The sequence below is a fragment of the Crotalus tigris genome, unplaced genomic scaffold (assembly GCF_016545835.1).
Source record: "Crotalus tigris isolate CLP2741 ecotype Arizona unplaced genomic scaffold, ASM1654583v1 scf7180000017731.4096049, whole genome shotgun sequence".
Lineage (NCBI taxonomy): Eukaryota > Metazoa > Chordata > Lepidosauria > Squamata > Viperidae > Crotalus > Crotalus tigris.
In genome coordinates this window covers 1,936,854-1,963,436 of record NW_024096599.1, presented here as the reverse complement: position 1 = coordinate 1,963,436, position 26,583 = coordinate 1,936,854, and the positions used below count along the sequence as shown (strand labels likewise).

General features: G+C 38.6%; 1 protein-coding gene across 3 annotated transcripts; it reads right to left on the bottom strand.

Annotated features, from left to right (window-relative positions):
* Positions 1 to 9,662: 9,662 nt before the first annotated feature.
* TWSG1 (twisted gastrulation BMP signaling modulator 1) lies at positions 9,663 to 26,583 on the bottom strand. Of its 3 annotated transcripts, none has more exons than XM_039339214.1 (5): positions 26,391 to 26,583; positions 24,129 to 24,285; positions 18,169 to 18,268; positions 12,958 to 13,221; positions 9,663 to 12,663 (listed from the first exon to the last, which is right to left on the bottom strand). In XM_039339214.1, the coding sequence occupies exons 2-5, from the start codon at positions 24,246 to 24,248 to the stop codon at positions 12,482 to 12,484; spliced, it is 666 nt and encodes a 221-aa protein (XP_039195148.1). In that variant the 5' UTR covers positions 24,249 to 24,285; positions 26,391 to 26,583; the 3' UTR covers positions 9,663 to 12,481. The 3 variants fall into 3 exon arrangements, with proteins under 3 accessions (XP_039195148.1, XP_039195147.1, XP_039195146.1); XM_039339213.1 differs by having other exon boundaries at positions 26,261 to 26,399; XM_039339212.1 differs by lacking the exon at positions 26,391 to 26,583 and adding an exon at positions 26,022 to 26,137.

Below are 26,583 nucleotides of genomic sequence, written 5' to 3'. Positions count from 1 at the left end.
CTCTTGAGTTCTGAAAATCAGTTAATACAATATCAGAAGGCCTTAACTTGGCCTTAGTCCCACTACTGGAACAAATCTTCCTAAATGTATGCAATGAAATGATGGAAAGGGCAGACCCTGTGTCTAGTTCCATAGATAATGGAACCCCTTGTAGCTTCACGTTGAGTGACAGCTTTTTCTTCATGGGCTTGTGTGTGCCTGTCCTACAAATGTTTCTACGCGAAGCGCAAAAACCTACCCTATTCTGGCTGGGGACTCTGGTACCCTTCAGGCGTTCTTCTTGAGGTTGTGCCTTTCGTCGGCCCAGACACACAGCTGCAATGTGCCCTTGTTTGCCGCATGCCCGGCAGGTAGCGGAGCGGAACTTGCAGTCGGTTCTCCTGTGGCGACCTCCACAGCCGATGCACTTGAGCGGAGCTGAAGAGCTTTCCTTCTGATTTTCTCCCTTCGCGGGGTGTAGACGGTCGACTTCTTCGTCCGGATCCTCCTCGGAGTTTCGTCGGACGTCTTCTTGGTGCACGGACGCACCCTCTGCACTGCTTCTGATCGGCCGCATGTTCTTGACGGCGCCGCCTGCTGCTTCTTCCGCGGTGGCTTCCCTTAAAGCGTCTTGGAAGGATAATTCTTCCTTAGCGAAAAGTCTCTGTTGTAGCTCTCGATGCCTCAACCCGCACACGAATCGGTCCCTCAGTCGTTCCTCGAGGTCCTTGAACTCGCAGGGCTTGGCGGCCTTCCGTAACGCGGCGATGTACTCCTTGGCTGACTCCCCGGACCGTTGATCCCTCTGCTCGAAGGTGTGGCGCCATGAGATGACGGACACCTTGGGGTGGAAGTGGTCCTTCAGCAGCTTCTTCAGGTCTGCGTAGCTTACAGACTCTACTGGAACAGGTGCTGCAAGGTTTTCTGCGATTTCGAAGGCGTCTTGGCCGCAAGCGCAAAGCAGGGTGGCAGCCTTCAAGCTATCTTCCCTCACTTGGTTTGCCTTGAAGTAGTTCTCCATTCTGGATACGTAGGACTCCCACCGCTCTGGATGTGAGACGTCGAATTCCGCAAGCCTTCCGATTTTCGCCATCTTCGGATCTTCAGGAGACGGGTCTATCAGCCAGCCTACCCCCGAATGCGCACTGGATTGGCGGGCAGCTGCTGAGTCAACACCGTTCCTCTTCCGCCGCTCAGGACTCCTTGGGTAAGCTTACACTTTTTCCTTTCCAGGTAGTGCAAGGCATCCCACCTTCGTCGCCAGTGTTGCGTCCTTGGCGGGAAAACAGACACGAGAAGCAGCTGGAGTTCTCAGGTTCTTTTATTCAGCGTTCAGCTTACAGGAAGATGGCTTCAGCTCAGCCCAAACGCCTCACAGCCTCTTATATAGGCAACTCCCGGGTAAATGGGTTACTTTTCCCGCGCCAGCACCCGCGCATGCGCACGGCGCTGGCGACAGCCTGTCTGGTCCCGGGCAGCTTTGCACCTGCCCGGGACTGCCTGCAACCGCCCGAGCCGTTTGCAAGGCTCGGGACATAACACCTTGGATGGGGCTTTGCTTGTTTGTGTGGCCCAATTTCTAGTGCTGATCCACGGTCCAGGGGGGTTGGGGACCCTGGCCTAGAACATCCACTAAATTTCATAGCTCAAAGGAATATTAATTCAGATATCTAATCATAGATCAGTATTTAATAATTAAGCCCAAATGCCTTTTTTCTTCTTTGTTCCTCTTGTAAAGAATCAGTCCCACCAAACTACTTTATTCCTTAGCTCATGCTTCATATTATACAAGGAAAATAATTGCTTTACCTTCCTTCCCTCTTATTGTAGCATATACAATCTTTTTTTGTTTAATTGGTTCCTGTATTTTTGCAGTTTAGGAAAAGAGGTTACAGCAATGTCAATTGGGCTGAATTCAGTTATTTTTTTATTTGATGTTTTTAAACAATGTACATAGTAATGGTTCATTTTTAACATGCCCATAATGTTTGTTACAAGTTGTTTCCATGATGCTTATCTCTTTTATAAAGAACTAAATTCCACCTTTCCTTGTAAAACAATTCATTACTTTGGTTTGATTTTATCAGCTACTTTTTTGAGAGGAGGTATTATTTTTCCATGTGATTTGTCATTTACAGTGAGAACGCTGGACTGTAATTCAGACTAAAAAAGTGTGGCTAGGTCAGGGGTAGGCAACCTTGGCTCTTTTATGACTCGTGGACTTCAACATGGCTGGCTCAGGAATTCTGGGAGTTGAGGTCCACGAGTCATAAAAGAGCCAAGGTTGCCTACCCCTGGGCTAGGTGATAGTAAACAAAGGTAAGGTAATTAAGACTGTTGGTATAGAACTACCAATTGGCCACATAGCAGACATATAGACCAGCAAGATGTATCTTAATATTCCAGTCACATGGCAACCATGAGGAGGCAAAGAAGACAGCAACAGCCAAACCATAAAAAGATAAGACAGGTCTTGAAAAGCCAGCTCTATGGGAAGAAAAAGATCTACACCATCAATACAGCTTGCATTTATTTTGGGTCTATTTTTTGCTTGCTCTTCACCACTTTTTGGTTGAAAAAAATCCAATTTTCTTGGAAAAAGATCAACATCTGCTTAGTTCATGTTTTCCCCTTATTTTTTTTTTCTATGCATGAGAATGCAATTCAATTAAAATGTTGTAATTCACATGTCCAGGATTCAAGCATAATCCTTGAACTTTTGAATACTTTATTTATATGGCAGATTGCCAAATGCTTTGTCTAATCATTTCATTTGCAACTTTATTCAATCCTTACAGAATGAGTTCTTTGTTGTAATTACTCTGGTAATAAAACAAGTTCATCCTTGTATGTTCTACTCATTTTGGTGTTTATAAGTGGCTTTATATTTGCAGTGCGCTATATAATCACATACTTCCATTTCACTTGCTGTGTTTGAAAGCAACATAAATTTAATGCCAACAGTTTCAAATAGATATCTTATGTTCCTACCTTTTCCTACCATGTCTGCAAGCTTGGGAAAGATAACTTTAAAAAATATATTTCTCTAAGAGAAATTAACACAGAAGCAACTGTTCTTTCTTAAGAAAAGCAGTAAAGAACTTTTTAGTTTTATTTTTTATTATACAGCACTCCCTTTTTACGACCCCCGTAATCCTTTATTTCAGGATAGAGTTAGGGAGATTGGATGGAGCTGAGTGTTTGCTTTCTGATATTACATGGAGTTCATAGCAGATATTTTTATTTTGTGGCCTAGGAGAGAAACATCTTCGGATATCTAAGATTGAACTCTCACCCTTCTAAGTGGGAGGCAGGCTTTTTCTCCATTAGGCCACCATGCCACTTTCTATTTTTTTAATTATTATTATAAGTACGTGTAGAAAAAAAAGCAGCAGAAATGTGTTCAGCATTTCTTCAACAAAACTAAACTTACATACCAGACTACATACATTATTAATATTTCTATCAGTTTATTTAACAAAAACAAAAAAGTTAAATATATAAACCAGTCCAAAGTCCAAAATTTTGAATAGCCCTCCAAATGGGACTCCAGGAAATGTTTGTTTGGATATGTAGAAGATTTCTTCCAACTTTGTTTAATTATCAGTGAATGGGAGTCCTGCCAGATTTGTTAGAACTTAGTAGTTTTTTTAAACTGGCAAACATGCAATGAGACACCTCTCATTATGACCTAAGGAAAACAGGCAAGAACATGTTGATCTGACCTGATTTCTTTTGAAATTGAATATGCTGCCATCAGTCTTTTCCCCTTTCAGTTGTTCTATAATTTGGATCTAAAATCACCCTCCCTCCCTATTTCCTAGTTATTTTATTGCTTAACTCACAGAACATTCACAGAATGTTCTTACTTTATATTGCTACACATGGACTCTTGGCCAATGTTTACAAATTAATTATGGGAAACGGTTGCAGGAAAATCAGTCAGTTAATAATGAATCATTAGTTAATTTACTCGCTCACATATTTTTTCATATTTATAAATACTTCAATCCTTTTAGTCTTTTGTTGTTTAGGTTGTGATTAATATTCAGATTCTAGATTTTTGGATATCACGATTCTGGCGACCTTCCATCATTGATTCTAGATCTGCGGTTCTCAACCTGTGGGTCGGGACCCCATTTGGGGTCGAACGACCATTTCACGGGGGTCAGCAAACAACGCAGTCCGCCATTTTTTTCCCCTTTTCTTTAGCTTTTATTCTATTGGCTTTTGAAAGCCAATAGAATAGACTTTCTTGAATAGAGTCTAATTCTACTGGCTTTCAAAAGCCAATAGGAATTGTCCAGGCTGTCTCTGCCCTGCTGAGCCCGCCAAAAGTCCCATTCAGCAAACGGTGCTGCTAGTTGTCTGCAGCGAAGGCGAGCTGTCTGGAAGTTTCCACCCCTCCCTGCTGAGCAACTACTAAAAATGTAAGTAAAAGAGGGCCAGGGGTGGGAGGTGGGAGGCCGGTGGGCGCGGGGAGGGTTGCTGGTGCGTTTGGGGCCCGGCGGGTGCCTTACCTCCCTTGGGCTGGGCCAGCTGGCGGGCCAGCTGGTGGTCAGCCTGCACCATCTCTGCCGCTTGCCAGCTACGCCCAGCCGGCGCAGGGGGCGGCACCACACATGCGCGGCGCTCCCAGGCAGGGAAAGTCCTTGACTTACAACCGATTGGGGAGTCCTCAACTTACGACCGTTTGGGGTTCGAGGCATTAAAAAGGTTGAGAACCACTGTTCTAGATGGAGTGGCATAGCCCCAGACAGACTTACTGCACAGTCTGAAGGTCTTTTGGGGCTCACGACTCCTGCTTGAAGTGCAGATAGCAGTCATGGTTACCAGGCCCTTTGCACAACTGAGGGGTATGCCTGTTCTTAGAATGGGGACCCTGCTCATGATCACTCCTGCCCTTGTGACATCCAGGTTGGACTACAGCAATACATTTTATGTGGAGCTGCCTTTGAAGCATATTCAGAAGCTTCAACTGGAGTAAAATATGACAGCATGGGCAGATACTCGTGCCGGTTATTTGTCACATGTGACACAACTGTTCCATGAGCTGCATTGGCTTCTGAAGTGCTCCTGCAATTCAAGATGCTGGTTTTCACCGCCAGATTATTTATAGGACATCTCTTCTCAATTGTTTTTACCTGTCCTATACGATTGAGCAGAAAAAGCATGCTCCAGGTACCATCAGACAATATTGTTTGACGGAAACCAGAAGAAAAACATTTTCTGCTCTGGCACTTGTCCTTTGGAACATTATTCCACCTGAGATTAGATTGGCCCCATTCCTGTTGGCTTTTCACGAGGCCTTGAAAACTTGGCTTTTTCTCCAGCCCGGCACCCTGAGTATGGGTTAGAACGTATTTCCTGGTTTTATGGATTAGGATTAGACTAGATCATAGCTCATATAATTCATATCTTATCCTCAGGTCTGAAGCCAGGGAGGTAAGAGAAGAAATGCAACTGAATGAATGCTTACCAGTCAGTTTCAGTGTTGGCTATATTCCCATTTTGCTCTGAGATCTCCTTCAGTCTGCCTGCCAATTTTGCTTCTTTCATTGAGGGTTTGCCATTGTGGGGTAGCTCCTAGCTCTGTAGATTTTCATCTTCCTCTCTTGCTCCCAGGAAGGAATTCTGGGCACACAGTTCATTGACAGAGGAGGCAAAATCCAGTGCTATTTTAGAGGCATTATTGGCTTTGGTAGCCAATGTATCTCTAGTAGGGAGATAGCGAGGCCCCTTCCGGATCTCCTTGCCATGTTCAGTGGTGGATAGTCAGCAGTCATTCTTAATGTTTTCTAAGTAATCAGAATGTTTCAAAATTATTATTGAACCGTGATCAAAAGCTGAATTAAAACCCTGCATCCTCACTATTAGATTAGACATCACTGAGGACCAGGTATCCCTCCCCTGGAACATATCTACAGAACTGGACTTTGTCTCCCCTTCCAGAGAATAACCTTTTTGGAATGCTTTTCGGAAACCACAGAAATTCCGTACCAAGACTTTCCCCAATTTAATTTAATCTTCTTGTATTAACATTACAAACATCCTTAGCTAGTTATTTTTATTAACTCTTATGTACAAGAGTGGAATGTTTTGGCTCGGAATAATTCTGCCATTTATTATGTCTAACTAGAGTCAGCGCACTGCTTTTTCAACTTTACTGGGCTTCTTTCACACTAGATGTTATTCTAAATAGCTGTGCTCTGTTTACAGAGTATGTAAATTATGTTAAAATAATAGTTGCCTGTATTTTGTGTGTAATTTTCCATGTCTTTTAAAAATGCAGAAATTCCTTACTCTCTGATAAAGCTTTTAAGTACACAGTAACCCTGTTTACTGACAGAAAGATGTGCATGTATCTATGTGTACATAAGATTTTTTACATAATTCACTCAAGCTTTTCCACTACCCTTATTTCAATATTGTAAATATAAACACAAATATACATATACTGAGCTTAAATAAAAGACCATTCAAATTTGTAACCAATATAAAAATCAGATTAAAATTTAAAAACTGAACAGCACAGTTTGGCTTAGATGGACACTCTTTAAAAGGAATTTGCTTGATATGTAGTTATTTTTAATTTTTAAAAAAGTAAAATTTGAATTGTTTGTTGAAAATTTATTTTAATGGGATATTTTCATTTTATGTTACCCTTGTTTGTTTAAATAAATAAATAAAATTCAAGAAGTAAGAAAAGTCAAAACAAATCCATCAGCTAAGGCAGCCCTGACAGCCTTAATATCTAAATGTCCTGTAAAATAACAGATCTTAAGGGCCTTCCGAAAGATCAGCAGATGAGCATTTCAATCACCAAAACCAACAAGAAGGTCCATTGTTGTGGCCCATCTGCTTCGTTTCATATGGAATCCGATGCCCAGCATACTGTAACCTCTGTAAAAGAATGTGTAGTAGAGTCAAATTCCTGTTGAAAGAGTCCTGTAAATACCTAGGAGCAGAATCATGTAGGATTTTGAATTAACTAGCACTTTTGAGTCCCAAAACAAGTTGGCAGCCATTATGACTGTAGCATTAGTATTAATGCATACATTTTCACACTGCAAGGCCATTGTGATATAGAGTAGAGTAGAGTAGAATAGAAGCTGGAAGGGATCTTGGAGGTCTAGTCCAGCCCCGTGCTCAAGCAGGAGAGCCTATACCGTCTCAGACAAGATCAACTGAAGCTTCTGAATCATCTTCAAGGGAACCGCTTTCTATACTGAGTTGCTGTAATTTAGACTAAAGGTGCTGAGCACACAAATCATTGATATTTCCTGGTCCAAAAAGATCCATAAGTGCTACAAGATGAAACTGGACAGAGGCTCCCCAGCCTGCTATTCTAATAGGAATTGTAAGTCCAAGAGGACTCTGCCAAATTGTAGAGCTATCTTTAGGAAAGTGTAACTTTGTCCAGAATCAAAGTTGTAACAGAGACAGATCTATCACCAAGAACAGAAACTTCTTGCAGGGATTTAACATGAGCTTATTTTGATGCGTGCAAGCCCTCACAGCTTTCTACCACCAGGCCAAGACTTCCACATAATTCCAGTCTAGCCTCAGATGATAATCAAAGCACAAAGATTTTCCTGGGGGGTTCATCTGAATAGGAGACCAGGACACTTTACATTGAAGCACAATTTACATTGAAGCACAATTGACTGCTGGCATCAAGGACAAGGCTAAGGAAGACTTATAGACTTATGCGAATTATATATGGGATTGTATACCTCAATTAGCAAGGTATTTAATGTGGTACAGGTAGTCCTCAACCTACAACCATTCATTTAGCGATTATTCCAAGTTACAACATCACTGAAAAAAGTGACTTACTTCCAGTTCTCACACAACTATCACAGCATCCTCACAGCCACATGATCAAAATTCATGCAACTGACATGTATTTATGATGGTTGCAGTGTCCTGGGGTCCCATGATTGTCATTTGCAACCTTCACAGCCAGCTTTTGGTGAGCAAGATCAATCGGGAAAACTGGATTTGCTTAATGATCGATTGATTCATTTAACTACAGTGATTCGCTTAACAACAGAGGCAAAAAAAGGTTGTAAAACTGGGCACAAATCACTTAACAACAGCTTTGCTTAACAATGGAAATTCTGGCCCTAACTGGTTGTAAGTCAATGATGCCTACCTGTATCAGGTGCCTAGTGAGGTCAGTGAAACATTAGAATGTAATTAAAAGATGACAGGGCAGAACCATAAAGACAATGGGGTTTTGAAATAATAAAGAGGCATTATTCTATGAACATAAGTTTCTTTCCAGGGAGTTTCTTTTGCTTTCTCAGAACACTGATCACCACCTATGTCCTACCACCATCTCATTTTTTTCCCTAGCATATCAGCATTCCTCGGTTTTCTAAATGTTTCCTGGCTGACAATATTAATTTCCTTGGGAAAGTGTATTTGGGATAGGGATTAGGGATTTTTAGCTTGAGCCCCCAAATTCTCCTTCAGTCTCAACCTGATCACGGATGCAGCCTTAGTTGGGGACATAAAGTTGGTATCACAAGAATATCATTTTACTCCAAATCAAAGGATGACTTCTCTCAACGACTTCATGTAGAGTTAAAGAAAGTGGAACCCTATGGCACTTCATACATCATAGGCCAGTGATGGAGAACCTTTTAGAGACTGAGTGCCCCAAAACCACCCCGACCCGCAGGGCCAACCACCACTTCCAGGGCCCACCGGAGATCGCCCAGGCGGCCCTGCAGCATCATGGCCATGCCCTCCGCCCACGTCCCACCGCATCATCTGCGCGTGACGAGGCATGAGGGAGGAGTCTTGTCCCTGCTGCCCGGCTGCCATGTTCTTGGCTGCTCTGCTCCACGCAGGCTTCACCCAGGGGCGACTCTCCTCCGGGGCGGCTGCTGGTGAGGAGGGGGCCACGGGGAGGCAGGGCTGAAGTGATGGCATGTGTGCCCATGGAGAGGGCTCTGAGTGCCGTCTCTGGCACTTGTGCCATAAGTTCGCCACCACTGTCATAGGCTATTAGAATGATTTGTTTTCTTCCACTGAGAAAGGAGCAGAACCACTGTAAACAGGCTCCCAAATACTAAATCTTGTAGGTGGTTCAGACTGACGTCATGGTTAATGATATCAAAGGCTGCTGATTGATTTAGGAGGAGAGAAAGCTCACATCCATTGTGTAGGCACATCCTCTACCTAGGACCTGACAACGATAATTAATCAACTAAAGCAGGGGTCTTCAAACTTGGCCCTTTTATGATTTGTGGATTTCAACTCCCAGAATTCCTCAGCCAGTATGCCTGGCTGAGGAATTCTGGGAGTTGAAGTCCACAAGTCATAAAAGGGCCAAGTTTGAAGACCCCTGAACTAAAGCAATACAGCTTCTATCCATATCTGAGCCTGACCTCTGACTATAAAGTATCTACGTATATCTATTCTATTAAATGTACCCATTTTGTAAAATATTTTTATCCTAGTTTGCTGCACTAAAGACATTCAGAATGGCTAAAGCAAATTCTCCTTTGAGTCAAACTTACCCTTGGTGATTTCATTGAGACCTGCATGTAGTTTTGTTAGCAATAGTGCAAGCTTGCCATTTTTAATATAAAAATTTCTACAAGCAAACTAATATTAATTCCTCCACAGATTAAAGCAGAAAACAATGAGCAAAATAGATAAACAAGGTGTTGTTTATTAAAATTTTTATTAAAATTCCTGGAAAATATAAAAAACAAGAAAATACTTAATATAGTTGTAAATTGTTACTGTAATTGCATACATATCTGGAAGATGATTTTAATTGTATTATGAATTCTAGATTAACAGAACCACTCTTTCTAATATATATTTAAAGGTTGAAGAATTTCTACAATAAGCAACAAAGAGTTATTCCAAATTCAATTATTTCTTGCAATATTTTTAAACTATTACAATAATCTCACAAATCTACCATAACAGAATGAGAAAATAATCAGAATTATGCATTTTACAGGCTGAGCATTCAAAATTAAATAAAGTTTTTTTTTACTCTTGAGACTATTAAATTGAACAATTTTCTTTCTCACTTTATAGAACAGATTTCCTATTGCAATACATTGCCAATTGACTAAATGCTACTGGATTACATAACTTGTTATACCAGTCCTCCATTTTTAAGGTATAATTTTCTGTTATAAATAGAATCAAGTTAAATTACATAGGACTGTTACTGTTTCTTCCAGGAAGCAAGACCGTAAAGTGTACCGTCAATACTACATTATAAAATCAAAGAATTCTACATGGAGTTGGCGGAGCTGCTGAATATGGTCATCTGTGTATTAATGAAGCTGTAATTGAGAGAACTAAATCCCACCCACCCCCTTCCAAATTTGAAGGTACTTGCAGTGCTTGCCCAAGTTCCTGATTTCATTATCTCTTAATTCGTAAGATACAGCCCACAACATTTAATTGGTTGCCCTGAATGTTTGGAGAAATTAAAAATAATACAATGGAATTATTGTCTACAACAATGTTTCTCAATCTTGGCAACTTTCAGATGTGTGGACTTCAACTCCCAGAATTCCCCAGCCAGCAAAGATGTAAGATCACTTATTTGCAAAATAAATGAATTAGAATATTCAAAGGAAGAAGAAACACTGTATATACAGATTCTTTCTTTAAGCAATTATATATCTTTTCTCCATGGAAATCCAGTGTTACAACTGTATAATAGTTCTGAATGAAAAGCATTTGAGGTTTACCACTCAGACAGTCTTAAATTAGATAAAATATACCAACGGTTAACTTAGCTCACATGTAGAAATATACAATACAGGTAATCTTGTTTTGTCTTAATCGTACCAAGTGATTGTTTGAAGACAAACCTCCCATTTAAAAGCTACTTACAACCCAGTTTGATGACTGCACACCCTTCTGTCACATGACCACATTTCAGGTGCTTGATAACTGGATCATTTTTATAGCTGGTTGCAGCATTTCACAGTCACATGACCATGATTTACAATGTTTACAATATTCTGACCTTTTCAGGCAGAATCTGGCAAAAAAAAAATCCCACAGGAATATATGGATTTGCTTACCAACTGCAGTGTTTACTTAACATTTGCAGCATTCACTTTAATGATAACCACAAAAAAACATACATGAGGATCAGGTCCATTCATATGAGTGCCTCAGCTTACAACCGTCATAATTTAAGAAATTCCAGGCTCCATTATGGTCATAAATCAAGGACTACTGGTACTTTCATCTGGGCACTGAATGCCTGGAAAACAACTGTTCCATGTGATGCTGTGTGATGTTAATTCACTTGATAAATGCATAACAGTAGAAACAAGTTTGACTAAATCGCCAACATCTGTTGGAGATGGGAACAGGAATTACAGGACCCTATTTAGCAACTGACTGTTCCTCTCCTCCAGAATTAGTTTAAATATGTTCTGTAGAAAAAAAAAAGATTCTATGGAGACTTGAACACAGCCCATTTTTATCACTAAACCTTGTGTTTTGATCAGGAATTCTAGGAAATTTTTTTCTTAATAGGTTCCACTGAAAAAGTTTGAAAAATCCTGCTGTAATCTTTGAGAATAATAATCATTTCTTTACAATCTTCACCTGGATGAAATCACTTATTAAAAACCAGAAAAAGATCAATTTCTAGACATATTTTCAAATAAAAGTATAGTTTCCATAAACAGCAAATGACAGTAATAAATTAAGCAGTTTGTTAACACTAACAATTAATAGTGTATTATGGGAATCTATAACTGGAAATGGGAAAATGTATATAAAATTTAGTAGATAGCACTGACTATAATTTTTAAAATAATTTCCTATTTAATCTAAACCTCATATTGTTTTAATCTAAATTTTCTGAATTACTATGATTTATAATGTAATATCCCAAACTCTTTCCATTTTGTTCAAACAAACTAGCTGAGGTCAAGAGTTAAGGAAGCAAAGAAAAGAAAGGTGCAATGAAAAGGATATAGTTAAATATATACATTTTTTTTATAAGGAGGGTAAATTCTTAAAACAAAAAAGCAATCTAAATTCCTTTTCTTTCTTAAAAATAAATAGCTATTGCTGAAGTGACAGGTAATCTGCATGGTCTATAAAAGCAATTTACAGTTCACAACTGGCACATGTGAAAAGCTCAAAAATGTAATTTAATTCAGAACTCCAAATTATGATTCTGGCAAAACTTCATGATCAATCTATTTAAGGTCATACTTGCAAATTAATCAATAGCCTGAAATAAAATTCAAATTATGAAACTTCATACATTGCCCAATCAAAACCAAATCTAAACATGTACTAATTAATTGTTCCAACAACTTAAAGTGTAAAATTACATATTTAAAATATTATACATGTCTAGGTCCTTTCAACTGTGCTGCAGCTATACCATCCAAAGTAATATATGCAAAGTATACCTCCCTCTTCTCCTCCCCCCCCCCACATACATTCTTTGGTGTCTGCCATATTAAAATTGAATGGTTTAGTTTCAGAACATACAGTTTGAGCATCTTACAATTTTACTCCCATAGTCGACACATTCAGGTCCAATACATTCACAGCAGGCGTTGTGAAACCATCGGTATTTGGAAGCACCCATAGAATCACAAGAGATCTTGCATTGGTGTATCGACAGGCAGTCATCAAAGTAAACCACAGTACATATGCGTTCTAAGTAACCAAAACAGAAGATAGATTTTAGTTTGTTGACCAAAGTCTAAATCACAGATCACTCAAATAAAACTTCTGCCAAACTCCTAAGTTAGTGGTTTCATGTACCATCTGTTTTCCTATAATAATATATTAGATCACTGCTCATATTTCATATGTTTTCCCTATTTTAGAACAGAGATCATATTTATGCGATTTTTAAAAATAAGATGAAAATCACCACACCACATTTTAAAAACTTAAACTAGCAAACACCACAAAAAAAATATCAGTCTTTCAACAACAATATTTTACCTTTTTCACTAGAATATGGAGGATGAACGTTGTTTGAAACGGACGCATTCTGATGCTGGGGATGGTTCACAGTTTCTAAAATTGAGACTAAATTCTCATGATGTGATAGTTCCTCTGCAACGGGAAAGGACACAATTTTCCAGTTCAGGTTAGTATCGCCTTCTGTAAGTGCTCGGAAAAGGGAAGGGATTGGCTCATGCAGCTCTTCCACGGTACTTTTCGAAGTGGGAGGTGTGTCACTATAATTCCGAGGGTTACACATACCTGTAGACAAGTTGTTCAACAACAGGTGCCCGTAAGAATATTTGAGAAATAACATTAGAAAAGTTGACATTAACAACCTTATAGGCACTTACAAAAGCTGCTTCTGAGATTAAATTTTGCTGTAAAATGGATTTATAAAAGCGTTTTCTTTTTTTTCTCTTTTTTAAAAACCAGGTAGTCCTCAAATTATGATTACAATTGAGCCCAAAATTTCTGTGGCTAAGCAAGACAATTGTTAACTGAGTTTTGCTCAATTCATGATCTTTTTTGCCACAATTGTTAAGTGAATCATTGCAGTGGTTAAGTTAGTAACGCGGTTGTTAAGTGAATCTGGCTTCCCTATTAATCTTCTTGCTTGTCAGAAGGTCACAAAAAATCATACGACCATCATAAATATGAGTTGGCTGCCAAGTATCTGAATTCTGATCACGTGACCATGGAGATGCCACAGCTGTCATAAAAAATGGTCATAAATCACTTTTTTTCATCTATGTTGTAATTTCGAATCGTCATTAAACAAACTGTTGTTGAGGTCTACCTATAGAAATTTTCTTAGTCCTGTCATAAAATTTTCCAATATAATATACACAAAAATCCAAATACCACAAACTGCATTTTAACAGATTGAGAGTCTTTCAGTGAGAACAAAGGAACTTTTCATCTTGTTTAGGCTGGAGAAGAAGAGACCATGGATCTACCATCCAGATGCTTTTTAACACAGCAATTGCAGCAAACAATACCACAGTATCAATGTAATCTGATCTCCTCTCTCCAAAAAAGGATGAGAAATGATGGAGATGGCATGGAGCAGACTTCCCCAACCTTTTCGGCTTTGTGGACCAGCAAGGAAGGGGGGGAGGAATGGTTTCATGCGAGCGGCGGGCATGAAGAGCAGCTGCTCATGCAAATGGAATGCACACGCTCACCCATTGCTCACGCAAGTGGGGATGCACATGCACACACACCACGGCCCAGTTCTGAATGGCTCAAGGCCCAGTAGTATAATATTTGAATTTGACAGCATAATGAATTATGACTATTCAGATAATACTTTATTTGATTACAAATCAAGACATGTTGCTTCAATCAATAAATGCAATCCTTTTACCAGATTGGGACCATAAATCAAAGACAAGGCCATATTCATATCTTCGGACATGCTAGTACAGTGATGGTGAACCTTTTAGAGACCGAGTGCCCAAACTGCAACCCAAACCCACTTATGCATCGTTGGGTGCCGGGTGGGTGTGGCTCATTAGGTGGGTGTGGCCCATTGGGTAGATGTGGCTGCAGTGGTAACAGCAGACTGGGTGGGACTAAAAAATTCAATCAATCAATTCCAACTTTGCAAGATCTTTTTTTTCCCCGTGAGAAGTTGAAATTGATTGATTGATTGAACCTTTTTAGGCGGAAGCCTAAAGTGAAAAGGTTTTATAAAACCCAGCTGAAGGCCTAGGACTGGGGCAACGGCATGCATGCCCACAGAGAGGGTTCTGAGTGCTGCCTCTGGCACCCATGCCTTAGGTTCGCCACCACTGTTCTAGTACACCTATTTCGTAGCAACTGCTTATTATATTCCTGGAAGTTATTGCATTCACAACTTATGTTGAATATTTTAAAAAAGAATGTGTTAATTCACCAATAGTGAGCTAGTGCACCAGAATCTTACTCTTCCCTGAAGACAGCAAGGCATATGAATTAATTTTTACCACAATTTAAAAATAATTAAATAATTAAATATGAAATTACAGTCTGAAAAACTGTTTCGCTGCCTTTGACTTCTGAAGTACTCAATACAATCCTTAATGTATTCTGCTAACTATAAAAATACAATGCATCCACTAAAATAAAGTTTCAAGAGAACATCTTAAGTAATTATTTCAATAACTAAAGTGGAAATACTTTGTAGATGCCTGCTGATAGTATCTGACAAATATTAGTACATATCTAACAATCTGTTCTAGCTGTAACATATATTATACAATGGACTATTTAATTTACACCATGTGTAAATGTTTAGCATTACATTTTAACAATATACAATGCAAGGGAAACACTTAAAGGTAGTCCTCAACTTATGTCCATAATTGAGACCAAGATTTCAGTTATTAAGCAAGGGGGTTGTTAAGTGTTTCATGACCAATTTCATGACCTTTTTTGCCATAGTTGTTAAGTGAATCACTGCAGTTAAGTAAATCATGTGGTCACTAAGCAAATCTGGCTTCTCCCATTGACTCCATTGCAACTGTCATAAATAGATGTTGGTTGCCAAGTGCCCAAATTTTGATCACACGATTGTGGGATGCTGTGATGGTGGTAAGTGCGAGGAACACTTGTTTGCTTGCATTTTTCAGTGATGCTGTAAATCTGAATGGTCGCTAAACAAATGATTGTAATTCAAGGACTACCTATGTATATAGTTCAAATATCTTTTTGTTTTTGTTGCATTATGCCTCTCTAATGGTCTACTATGTTTGCAAGGAAACACTGAACATTATATGGAAAAGTATTGTCATTATATAGCAGGGGATGTCAAACTCCCAATGTCATGTGATGTATCATGACTATTTTGTCATTGCTAGCAATGGGGTGGGCGCAGTTTCGCTATGATGCATCCGGCCCGCAGGCTGGCAGTTTGACACCCCAGTTATATAGTGTTTGTGCTCATAGCTGCTTTTCCTTTTTAATTAGGGCATGATCTACAGTAATTTTTTTTTTCAGTTTTCTTCCTCGAACAGATCTTAAGAACATGTGTGTTCAGTTTGCTATGGTTTCCCATAGTAACATAGTAACACATAAGTACATAGTAACATGTAAGCAGCAATATAAAATTCAAATAGCATAATCACCCCGAATTTAATAATTTAATAATAATCACCTAATGAACTTTAGTATAAACATTAGATAGTACAAATCCAAAATTTGTCAGAGGCAATTCAAGCACCTGATCCCTTGTTCTCTATTGTGTCCTTAGCTAATCATAGCTACAGCATTGTTGTATATTTTTCCTTTTTCTATTTTGTACAGCAGAACACAATTGTACACCTGGGCAAGCTTTACTTTGTTGAGGTTCATAAATGCGTAGCCTGTTTTTTGATGACGGCTCAGAACAACTCAATTTTGCATTTTTTAAAAAATAGGACAATATAGATGAATAGAAAAAGAAGTCCTTGTCCTTAGAGACAGTTGGCCAGAACAATTAACACCTGGGTAAATCTAGCACTCAGAAATGTAACAATATCTAAAATAATAGTGTTAGATATATAGTTTGTAACTTTGAGGTAAGGGGAAGTACACTAAATGTTGCAGTTCATATCTACTGAAAATTATAAATCAGCAGTGACATTTAAATCTCCCTGCTTGAGTTTCAAAAGAATCTACACTAGCAGTGGAGTCAGTAAAACAGTGAGGCTAGATAAGAATTGATTACTGCATAACTAGCTTAATGTGCAGTTGACTGTCCTCTATCAACCCCCTTTAATTCCTCACTGGAGTTTAACCCTGGCACTACTTTTTTGCACCTTCCATTCTTCGACTAGGAAGATTTGGCTTCCTTACAAGAAAGGAAGCTTTCTTATCCAACAATTCTTCCAAGCAGAATTTCACTTAATTATTGGAACAGGATAAATCACTCCAGCCAAATCACTACAGTAACATTAATTAAAAGCAATAGGGGTGGGTGGCTAGCACATTTTTTCCATACCAGTGTTGTCTATTACTTTCCTAGGGAGTTGCTGGGTTTTTTGTTTTTTGTAGTAAATAATTATAAGAATTTCCTATATTCTATAGCTCCTTTTTACTGATATTGCAGTGACATATAATTCAAATTATAGGAAACAGCAATCTAATTTCTCCCATAATTTATGAATTGGCCTAGAGACTCCTAAAAACAGATTCCTCGCTCTCTTTTCAAACAAATGTAGCTTGTGATGAATCCTAACTCTATCTCAGTAAGTCTTCATAAAACAAACAATTCGTTCTCAGATTGGCTTGGCAGATTGCAGCAAGAATAAGCTCCTTCGCGACATCCAGCAGATCAACACTATCACAGTATGATGCAGCCATAAAATATGTGGAATGGATCATCTTTCCCCAAAACAACATTAGAAAATGAAGACTCAGCTTTCCTTAAGGCCTCAACGTAATTCATTACAGTTGGGAATTTAGCATTTAATATCAGCTGAAAGTACCAAGCTGAGGTTTCTTCTCATCAATCAACATTAATAAATCCTCAGCTTTGTTCTGTCCACTGCTATGGGCATATTCCCATAAGCAGATATGGCATGTGCCATTCGTGAACATTTAATAGCAATGAAAAACTGAAGAAAGATGCATTAAGCACTTCAGACGATAATGATAGCTGGGGGGATGTCACACAAGAAGTTGTGGTTGGGTTAACTAAACATTAATTCCTCTGTCTGCATAGTATATTATACATTCAAACAAATAAAAAGTTTCAAATTAAATTAAAATTAAACATTTCAAAACAAAGTTTCAGATTTTTGCATTGTTCAAACAATATTCAACATACAGTGACTGGCTTCCTACATGCTGACTCACAAACCGTATAAGCCTGTTTTAGTCTAATCTAGCAGGTTGCATGTCTTGAACCACAATTTTTCCAACTTTGAAAACAACTGGTCAAAACAATGTTTTTCAGAAAGATTTGCAGCATACACTATCTTTTCTCAATCCTAATAAAAGTGTCTTCCTCCAATATAGGATGAGGTACACATTTCATGAATTTTGGTTTAAAGCACTTCATGAATAACTTCCTCCTTAATAAATAGTTAATCTTAAACTCATATATACACTGAATTAAATATAAAATACCCATTATTCTACCTGGAGCTACTTTTGGCATAAACCTTAAAAAATGCTAAATAATTGAAAATTACTACTGAAAGAAGCTGTTTTTGGCATAGGTGGGGGAAAAAATGAACTCACCAACACAGTCACAGCATTCATCCCAAAGCGTGCCTAGACAAAGCATGCACTCCTTACAGCAAGAACAGTTTCCTTCACCAGGTCGGCACTGACACAGCTCCTGGAATTAATGAGACAGACAGGTAGAAGAAAGGTTAGACAGACAGACAAAAATATATCACATTATATTATGTCCTTCTGCACATGCAGCATCAATGAAAGATTATGATTTGTATTTATGGTTTTTAAATAATCAACCTATCCATGAGGAAATCACGGGAACTTTCCTACCATCAGAAAGTGCAGAGGTTAAGCCCCCGTCCTGGCTGAATGTATAAACTTCCCTCCATGATCCCTTATAAATTTAGTCCAGCCTTTGGATGTACAGTCTCCAAGCCCAAGTTACCTTCATTTTAGTGCTTTGGAAAACAAATTGGAAAAAAATATAATGAACATTAATTCCATCTCATCAACAAAGGCAACACTTCATTGTGTTGGAAATTATTTATTTAAAATTACCATCTTAAATAGTGATTGGGAAGTAAATTGTGCTAAATAAACTTTGCTTCCATAAGTTTGAATGATAGATGGATTCATACAATGGGTTAACTCATGGATTATTTTTATCACTTTATTATGGAGCAAGCCAGAATAGCTGAGTTCACAAAGCATATTAAGCCAAAACCAGTCCCACCTTTTTGCTTATTGTTTAGGAGCCCAAAAGATTGGGTTTATGTCTTACAAAAAGTCACGGTATGTTGAACGAGTCACCATAGGTTCATATCTCTAATATATATTATATCATGGCACAAGCCTATAATTTGTTTGCTAGAAATTTCAATATGATCTGCTAGAAACAATATATTTACTTATGTTGTTACAGTTTAGAGATTTTTTTCTTAACTTATACCCCAATTTTTTCATAAATAGGTTAAAGCAGGGGTCCCTAACCCCCGGTACTGGGCCGCGACATGCCAGCAACTGGTCTTCACAAACAAGCAAAGCCCCATCCATGGGATGCAGGCAGCACACAAAACCACGCACTCTCTGGTCCATGGGAAAACCTGTCTCCACAGAACCTGGTACCCAAAAGGTTGGAGACCTCTGGGTTAAAGAGATTGCTGAAAGTTTATGATAATTTCTTGAAATCCTCTCTAAACAGGATTTAAAGAGAACTATCCAGCAAGACAAAAAAAATCAAGTATGTTTCAATACAAGAGTGTTGACTTCATTCACATCTGTTGCACAGCTGATAAAATAAATATGTTGACCATTCCCTGCATTCTATAAAATGGAGTACAGTTCACACAATCTCTTCTTTTTACATGAAGGAAAGAAATTGATTAATAATAGCTTATTCTCCCTCTGTTCTTCCCCTCCAATACAAGCTCTTATAGAAAACAAATGTCTTCTAAAATCTAATTACTTTTATCTGAGAGCGTAAGTTAGCTTACACAGAATTCATCAAAATTTGAATATTTAAGCAGGGCTTTTATATACAATTTTTTTCAGATAAAGAATGTTAATTTAGGGATAATCCCTTATAATGTACTTATAAATTAAATTAAGGTATTTTATCAATACATGATTTTTTAAAATTGTCAATGAACCATGAAATGCACCAGAAATGTATTTTTGTTTAGTTTTTTTTAAACAAATGCTCATTATTAAATTTAATTATGAAAATTACAAAATTGTTCAGTAGGAGAAAAAAGTTTAAGTTTCTAAAAATAAATTATTCAATTTGTTATCTTGATGGTAAGAGAAGAATTTCTCGTAGAACTATTAATAAGTATATTTAATCACACATGAAGTATTTGTGCCTTTTCAACATATGGTCACCACGATGTAAAAAAGATGTTGAGACTCTAGAAAGAGTACAGAGAAGAGCAACAAAGATGATTAGGGAACTGGAGGCTAAAACATATAAGGAACGGTTGCTAGAATTGGAGATGTCCAGTTTAATGAAGAGAAGGATGAGGGGTGACATGATAGCAGTGTTCCAATATCTCAGGGCTGCCACAAAGAAAAGGGAGTCAAGCTATTATCCAAAGCACCTGAAGGCAAGACAAGAAGCAATGGATGGAAATTAACCAAAGAGAGAAGCAACCTAGAACTAAGGAGGAATTTCCTGACAGTTAGAACAATTAATCAGTGGAACAACCTGCCTCCAGAAGCTGTGAATGCTCCAACACTGGAACTTTTTAAGAAAAGACTGGACAGCCATTTGTCTGAAATGGTATAGGGTTTCCTGCCTGAGTAGGGGTTGAACTAGATGACCTCCAATGTTCTTTCCAATGTTCTTCTTGTTGTTGTTATTATTATTAGGGGCAAATTAGGCACATTTGATCATCTATGCATAGATTTAAAATGTATATACCAGTTCTCCCTCTAAAAATCCTGAAAATATTTACAATGAAGCCTTATTGGTGTTAAATACTACAGTAAAATCTCATATTCTTGAAAATACTTTTTTCCCTTTTTTTAAAATTTAAAATAGAGGTTTAGTTTCAAAAAAGATAATGTCTACAGTTGAATAGTTACAATTATAAAACTGATGCTCAAGGTTAAAAAATACCAAGCGACGTAATAATAATAATAATGATAAAGTTGGAAGGTATCTTGGAGGTCATCTAGTCCAACCCCCTGCTCAGGCAGGAAACCCTATACCATTTTGGACAAATGGCTGTCCAGTTTCTTCTTAAAAACTTCCAGTGTTGGCGCATTCACCGCTTCTGGAGGCAGGTTGTTCCACTGGTTAACTGTTCTAACTGTCAAGAAGTTTCTCCTAAGTTCTAGGTTGCTTCTCTCTTTGGTTAGTTTCCATCCATTGCTCCTTGTCCTGCCTTCAGGCGCTTTGGAAAATAGCTTGATTCCCTCTTCTTTGTGGCAGCCCCTGAGATATTGGAACACTGCTATCATGTCCACCCTCATCCTTCTCTTTGTTAAACTAGACATGCCCAATTCCAGCAACCGTTCCTTATATGTTTTAGCCTCCAGTCCCCTAATCATCTTTGTTGCAATTCAACTACATTGAATTGTTTTCATAATATTAAAAAAAGGAAATACAAACTTTTGAACTTAGTAACAAAACCTTTGTGGTTTAACATTTACTTAAAACCACTATGCAAAACAACCAAGAAATAAGCCTTAAGTATGTGTTAGAAATAGGGCACGCATATTGATGAATTGGAGTTATTTCTACTAACTCATCCAGTTATCAAGCTGCTGCAGTTCAGAAGTTATTATTCCAGGACAATTATTGCATCATTCAAAGGCAGGTAATGAGATGACCCTGAGTCTCAATATGCTTGCAGAAACTTCCTTTGGCATCCACTGGCATCAATGCCTATGCTAACTATTCTTTATTTATGTTAAATGAAACCTGGCTCTTGAAAAACCAGACTGTCCACTACCCTCTTCATTTGTATTTACAAGAGGTAGCTCGAAGAATTTTGAGAAAGCAAATAAAAGGTTTAAAGCAAATATAAAGATATAAAGAGCCAGTTTGGTCTAGTGGTTAAGGTACCAGGCTAGAAACCAGGAGGCTGTGAGTTCTAATTGCACTTTGGGCATAAAAGCCGGGTGGATGACTTTGGGCCAGTCACTCTCTCTCAGCCCAACTCACCTTACAGGGTTTATTATTGTGTAGAAAATAGAAGGAGGAAGGAGTATTAGGTGTTTGCCACCTTGAGTTATTCATAAAAATAATAAAGATGGTTGCAGCTTAGTGCTTTATTTAGAAACATCCATGTTGCCAGGAAAATAACAAAAACAAAAGTAAGTTGGGATGGTAATATGCAACTATTGTGATAAATTATAATATTTACCTTCTGCTCCCTGATGACTTTTGCCACATTCTGGAACATTTGCCCTTGCTGACTCATGTTTGCCATTCTATTACTATTCATCTCTTTTGAAAATATATTTTTAGATTTCTTTCCAATCCATTTTTGATTTTACAATGCTGGTCATATGTTACTGGAAAAACTGGCCATTTTATTACTGCATGCTTCAAAGCTATCTGTCATTCATCACGTTTCCTACAGAGATATTTTTGCTTTGACTTCTTTTTCTAAGTGACGATCTAGCCACAGAGATGATGAGTATGTTCCAGTAACAAGAATTCTACAACCAGGAGCAGTATTTCAACATCAGTGCATGCACACTTAAATTCCGTACTCCAATTCTAGGAAAAGGCTACAAATTTAGTTGAATTAAACCAGCAAGCATTGTATAAATGCTTTAGTAAACATGAAATACCCAATACTATCTTTAGAATCACTTCCCAAATATAATACAAAGAAAAACCAATGTATCACATAGTTCTATAAAAATGTATTTGACCTCTTTTGAATTTCTGTATTTTTGCATATTTTTGCTAACAAATGTTACCACAGCTTCCATGGGGATCCTACTAATATACTATATAGAGCAGGCATGTCAAACTGCCGGTCCGCAAGCCAGATGCGTCACACCGAAACCGTGCCCACCCCATTGCCGGCAATGGGGAAAAAGTTCCGATACATCGTGCAACATCACATGACATCGCGAGTTTGACATGCCTGATATAGAGAGACAATGAAGTGAACAAATAACACCAAAGTGGAATGCTTATTTCATTTATTTCAGTATACAAAATATAACTTTTTCCATATTCAATGAGCCATAGAGCTTTAGTTATCCATCAGTTTTTCCTAATGTTATTTAGTTCTAAACGTTCTTCAAAACAACTAAAAAACAAAATGTATGTATTGCTTGCCTACTTTACATAAAGAAAATATATTCATTTCTGGTCACAATATAATGCTTCCTTATGAATATATATATTGCACACAGTATATATAAATAAGCCTGATCTCCATCAATAATATAAAAAATTATGAGTAGATAAAACAAATTCCAAAAATTAATTCCAATTACAATAATAGCAACATGTCTTATAATTTTAATTACAATCAAAACATTCTAATTTTGATGGAATAGTAAACTTTTATAGCCCTATATTAAGAAAAATCATCGTCATTGTTTTTACATTTGTTTGATCAATATATTTTTCCTGTATCTACTCTGTCACATACAGTTTTCCACACCAATTTTAAGTTTTGTTTCAGAGATCCAGTTTTATGATGTGTTTAAATGAGAAGTAGGTAGTCACTTACAATTCATGGACAAGCCCATGCAGCATGAAAACAAAGTACATTGGATAAAACAAAGTGATGTCTTAGTTTGTAATTTAGTATTTCAAGGAATGCCTCCTCCATTATGGAGGATAGGGTGATAGGACTTTCAGACATCTTCAGCCACCTTCTTCCAGCTGCTTCCAAATGAAATGTTTCACCTGTAATGTCCCACTTATGTTTGAGGGAAGCATGCATGATACCCACATAAATATCTCCCCAACTCAAGACAAAACTTCTCCTTCCAGGCATGTCTATTATTTTAAGTGTCTGAACAGTTTTGGAATAATATGATTGTATATGCCCTATATACTTTCCTTAGAGCAGTGTTTCTCAACCTTGACAATTTTAAGGCATGTGGACTTCAACTCCCAGAATTCCACAGCCAGCATTGCTGGCTGTGGAATTCTGGGAGTTGAAGTCCACATACCTTAAAATTGTCAAGGTTGAAAAACACTGCCTTAGAGTATTTATTCTTTGCTTTTTATCGATTCACTGTAAAAGTAAAGCAAATATGGTTTTACTTATTGTATATAACTTAGGACTAATGACTTAACTTTACAATCTGGCCATCATTAATCAATTTTACTGATTAATTTCAAAATTCTAATTTTATCATTTATAAGATGCTAATAAGCATTTGCATGTTTCTTCATGCATTAATGGAATGAAAATACAAAATAAACATTTCCACATTCTTCGATAAGTTTTCTCTTCAAAATAATTTTTATTTCACTTCTTTCAAAATTATTATTACAGGAAAATGTCTGGATTCTTATCAAGCATAAGCATATCTCATACCTGTATTAGGCATTTGCTGACATCGCTAGCACAGAGAGCTTTGTTGCAGCACATGGACGATGGGATCCAGAAGTACAGGAAACTGATTATGAGGAACCCTGGGAAGTACCACAACTTCATCTTTCATTCAAGAGGGTGATTTCTAAAAATGTTCCAACTGTATTGAAATAAAAAGTTGTATGAAAAGCCCACATTTTCTGAGCAAAATACTTCTTTCATCTTTATCCCATAATTCTCAAAGGCAGTTTTGTTTTTGTTTCCCATTAGTTTTTTATGCTCAGATCAGCAGCTTAAAAGAATTCTCATGTAATTATAAGTCAAGACAATTATTTTTCCATTGACTTCAAAGTTATGTAAAGCATGACACTTCAAACGCTAATAAATATAATTATTTTAGTTATAATCCCATTATGGTAAAGTATTTTTTGCAACATATTTATTTCATGGAGTAACAGAAGGAACAGGAAAAGGGGGCCTGCTAGAATTAATGTAGAAGAATTCTTTCTGATGGATAAATGAGAACGTGTCTTAACATAACCTCATTTCAATTCCAGCTATATAGAAGTATTACTTTACAAACAAAGCTTCTGAAGAAGGAATTGGATTGGTGCCATATATTAATCAACAGAATATACTGACAAAGAATATACTGGGTGACTTAATCTTCACTCTGCATCTCTGCTTTTAATTAGTTATATTACATACTCAAATCTACTTACTATCTCCCTATATTTAACAATATAGCTGAGAATCAGCAAAACAAAAAGAAGCAAACAAAAGATGGAGAGGGGGCTCCTTTTTGTAGAACAAGGTCTAACACCTTTTCACTAGATACACCTGAACTTTAGCAGAGCAACTTGAAAAAACATGACATGACAAACATCTCTAGGATTTTTTTTTTGAATTATGTTCTTTATATACTGAACACGATCTTAAGAGTTACGAAATAAGGATAATAATCTGAATAGTAATTTTACTGGAAGATAAGCCTTTGAAAATTTTAGCCAACAGAAAACTGTCCGACTGAATCCAGTTTTTACAATTTCGTTGTCAGTCCTTCACTTAAACTTCCCTACAGATAAACCAGTCTAACAATTGAAAAAAATTAGCTTTCACAATTCAAAATGTATTATTACCAAAAAGGACAGATGAACATTTGATTCTACATTTCAAAGTTTTTTATGCTGGACAATAAAAAAAACTGTATACAGAGAGACATTTTTAGAGCTAACAAAGCTGTTTGGGAGTTATTCACACCTGTTCACCCACACCATATTATTTTCTTTTCTACTTGAACTGCACATTAAACCGTTTTACCTTACTCAAGTAAATGCGTAAGCCCCCGACTGTTGCACGCCCCCAACTGTTGCACGCACTTTTTAAAAAGGATTTTTAATGAAACCTCCAATGCAGCGGCCAAGATACAATCCCTACCCAAAGAACAGCTCTCTCCTCCCCACCCGCGCGTCTGCTTCGCCTCGCTAACTCGGGTCCAGCGTCTGGGGGAGAATGAGAAATGTAACGGGCGAGGGGGGGGGGCATGGAAAGGCAGCAGAGCGAGGCTTATAAAGTAAACTCAAGTTGCTTAGCGTGGACCAGCAAAAGGCGGCGGCGGCGGCGGCAGCAGGGAATACAAAGGACAACTGGAGAGATGGAGCAGCACTCGGCCACCCAGGCTTCAAAGAAAAGTTCGCTTCAGGGCAAGGGGCGCAACCGACGCCGCTTTCTAGAACAGAAGAGCCCACTAGCTCCAGACCCTACAAAACAAGCCGCGGAGATCAGTCCGTGCGCGCCCACCTCCTGCCTTCTAAAGGGAAACCTCCGACTCCCCGCCCCGCTTGCTCCCGCATGTTTCCACTGTGGTCTCACCCTTCACCGGGTCGGCTCGCTTACCTCAGCCCCGTTTTCCTCCTTCAGAGGCCCCTTACTCACTCCCCGCTTCTTCCCCGACCACCGCCTCTTCCTTCGCCCGGCAGAGCCGCGCCCCCACCCGCCACCCGCCACCCGCCACCCGCCACCCGGCTTCAGCTTGCGGAGCGACCGGGACGATGAGAGTCGAGCCCTTTTTCTTTGGCGGCGGCCCCGCTTGGCTGCCTTCGCACAGGGCCGGACGGCGGGCAGCGTCGAAGTACCTTAAAGGGACAGGCCGCGGCGGCTGCCTTCCGAGCAGCTTCGCCTGCGAAGGGAGGCGGGAAAAACTTGGCACAAGTCGTCTCCTCCTTCTCGGCCTTAAACATACGCACAGAGCAAACACGCACACACCTCAAGGCGCCGGAGGGACTCGCCCACGCGCTGTCTCCTCTTAGAAGGTCCGGGAGCGCATCGCGAAATTCGGCCTCTTGGCACTCTGGGGCGGGAAAGCGCCGCTTGGGGGAGAAGAGGGGGAGACCTGCCCATTCAGGACCGGCCTCGGTGGTAACCCGGCCCCTTCTTTGGCGCCACGGAGCGCACCTTT

What these genes read in the sequence shown, in the direction of transcription:
- TWSG1 (XM_039339214.1), bottom strand. Translation starts at nt 24,248, where the DNA reads ATGAAGTTGTGGTACTTCCCAGGGTTCCTCATAATCAGTTTCCTGTAC. An exon ending in TGAATGCTGTGACTGTGTTG is followed by an intron (nt 13,222 to 18,168) that starts GTGAGTTCATTT and finishes ACTTGTCTACAG; the next exon opens with GTATGTGTAACCCTCGGAAT. An exon ending in TCCATATTCTAGTGAAAAAG is followed by an intron (nt 12,664 to 12,957) that starts GTAAAATATTGT and finishes TTGGTTACTTAG; the next exon opens with AACGCATATGTACTGTGGTT.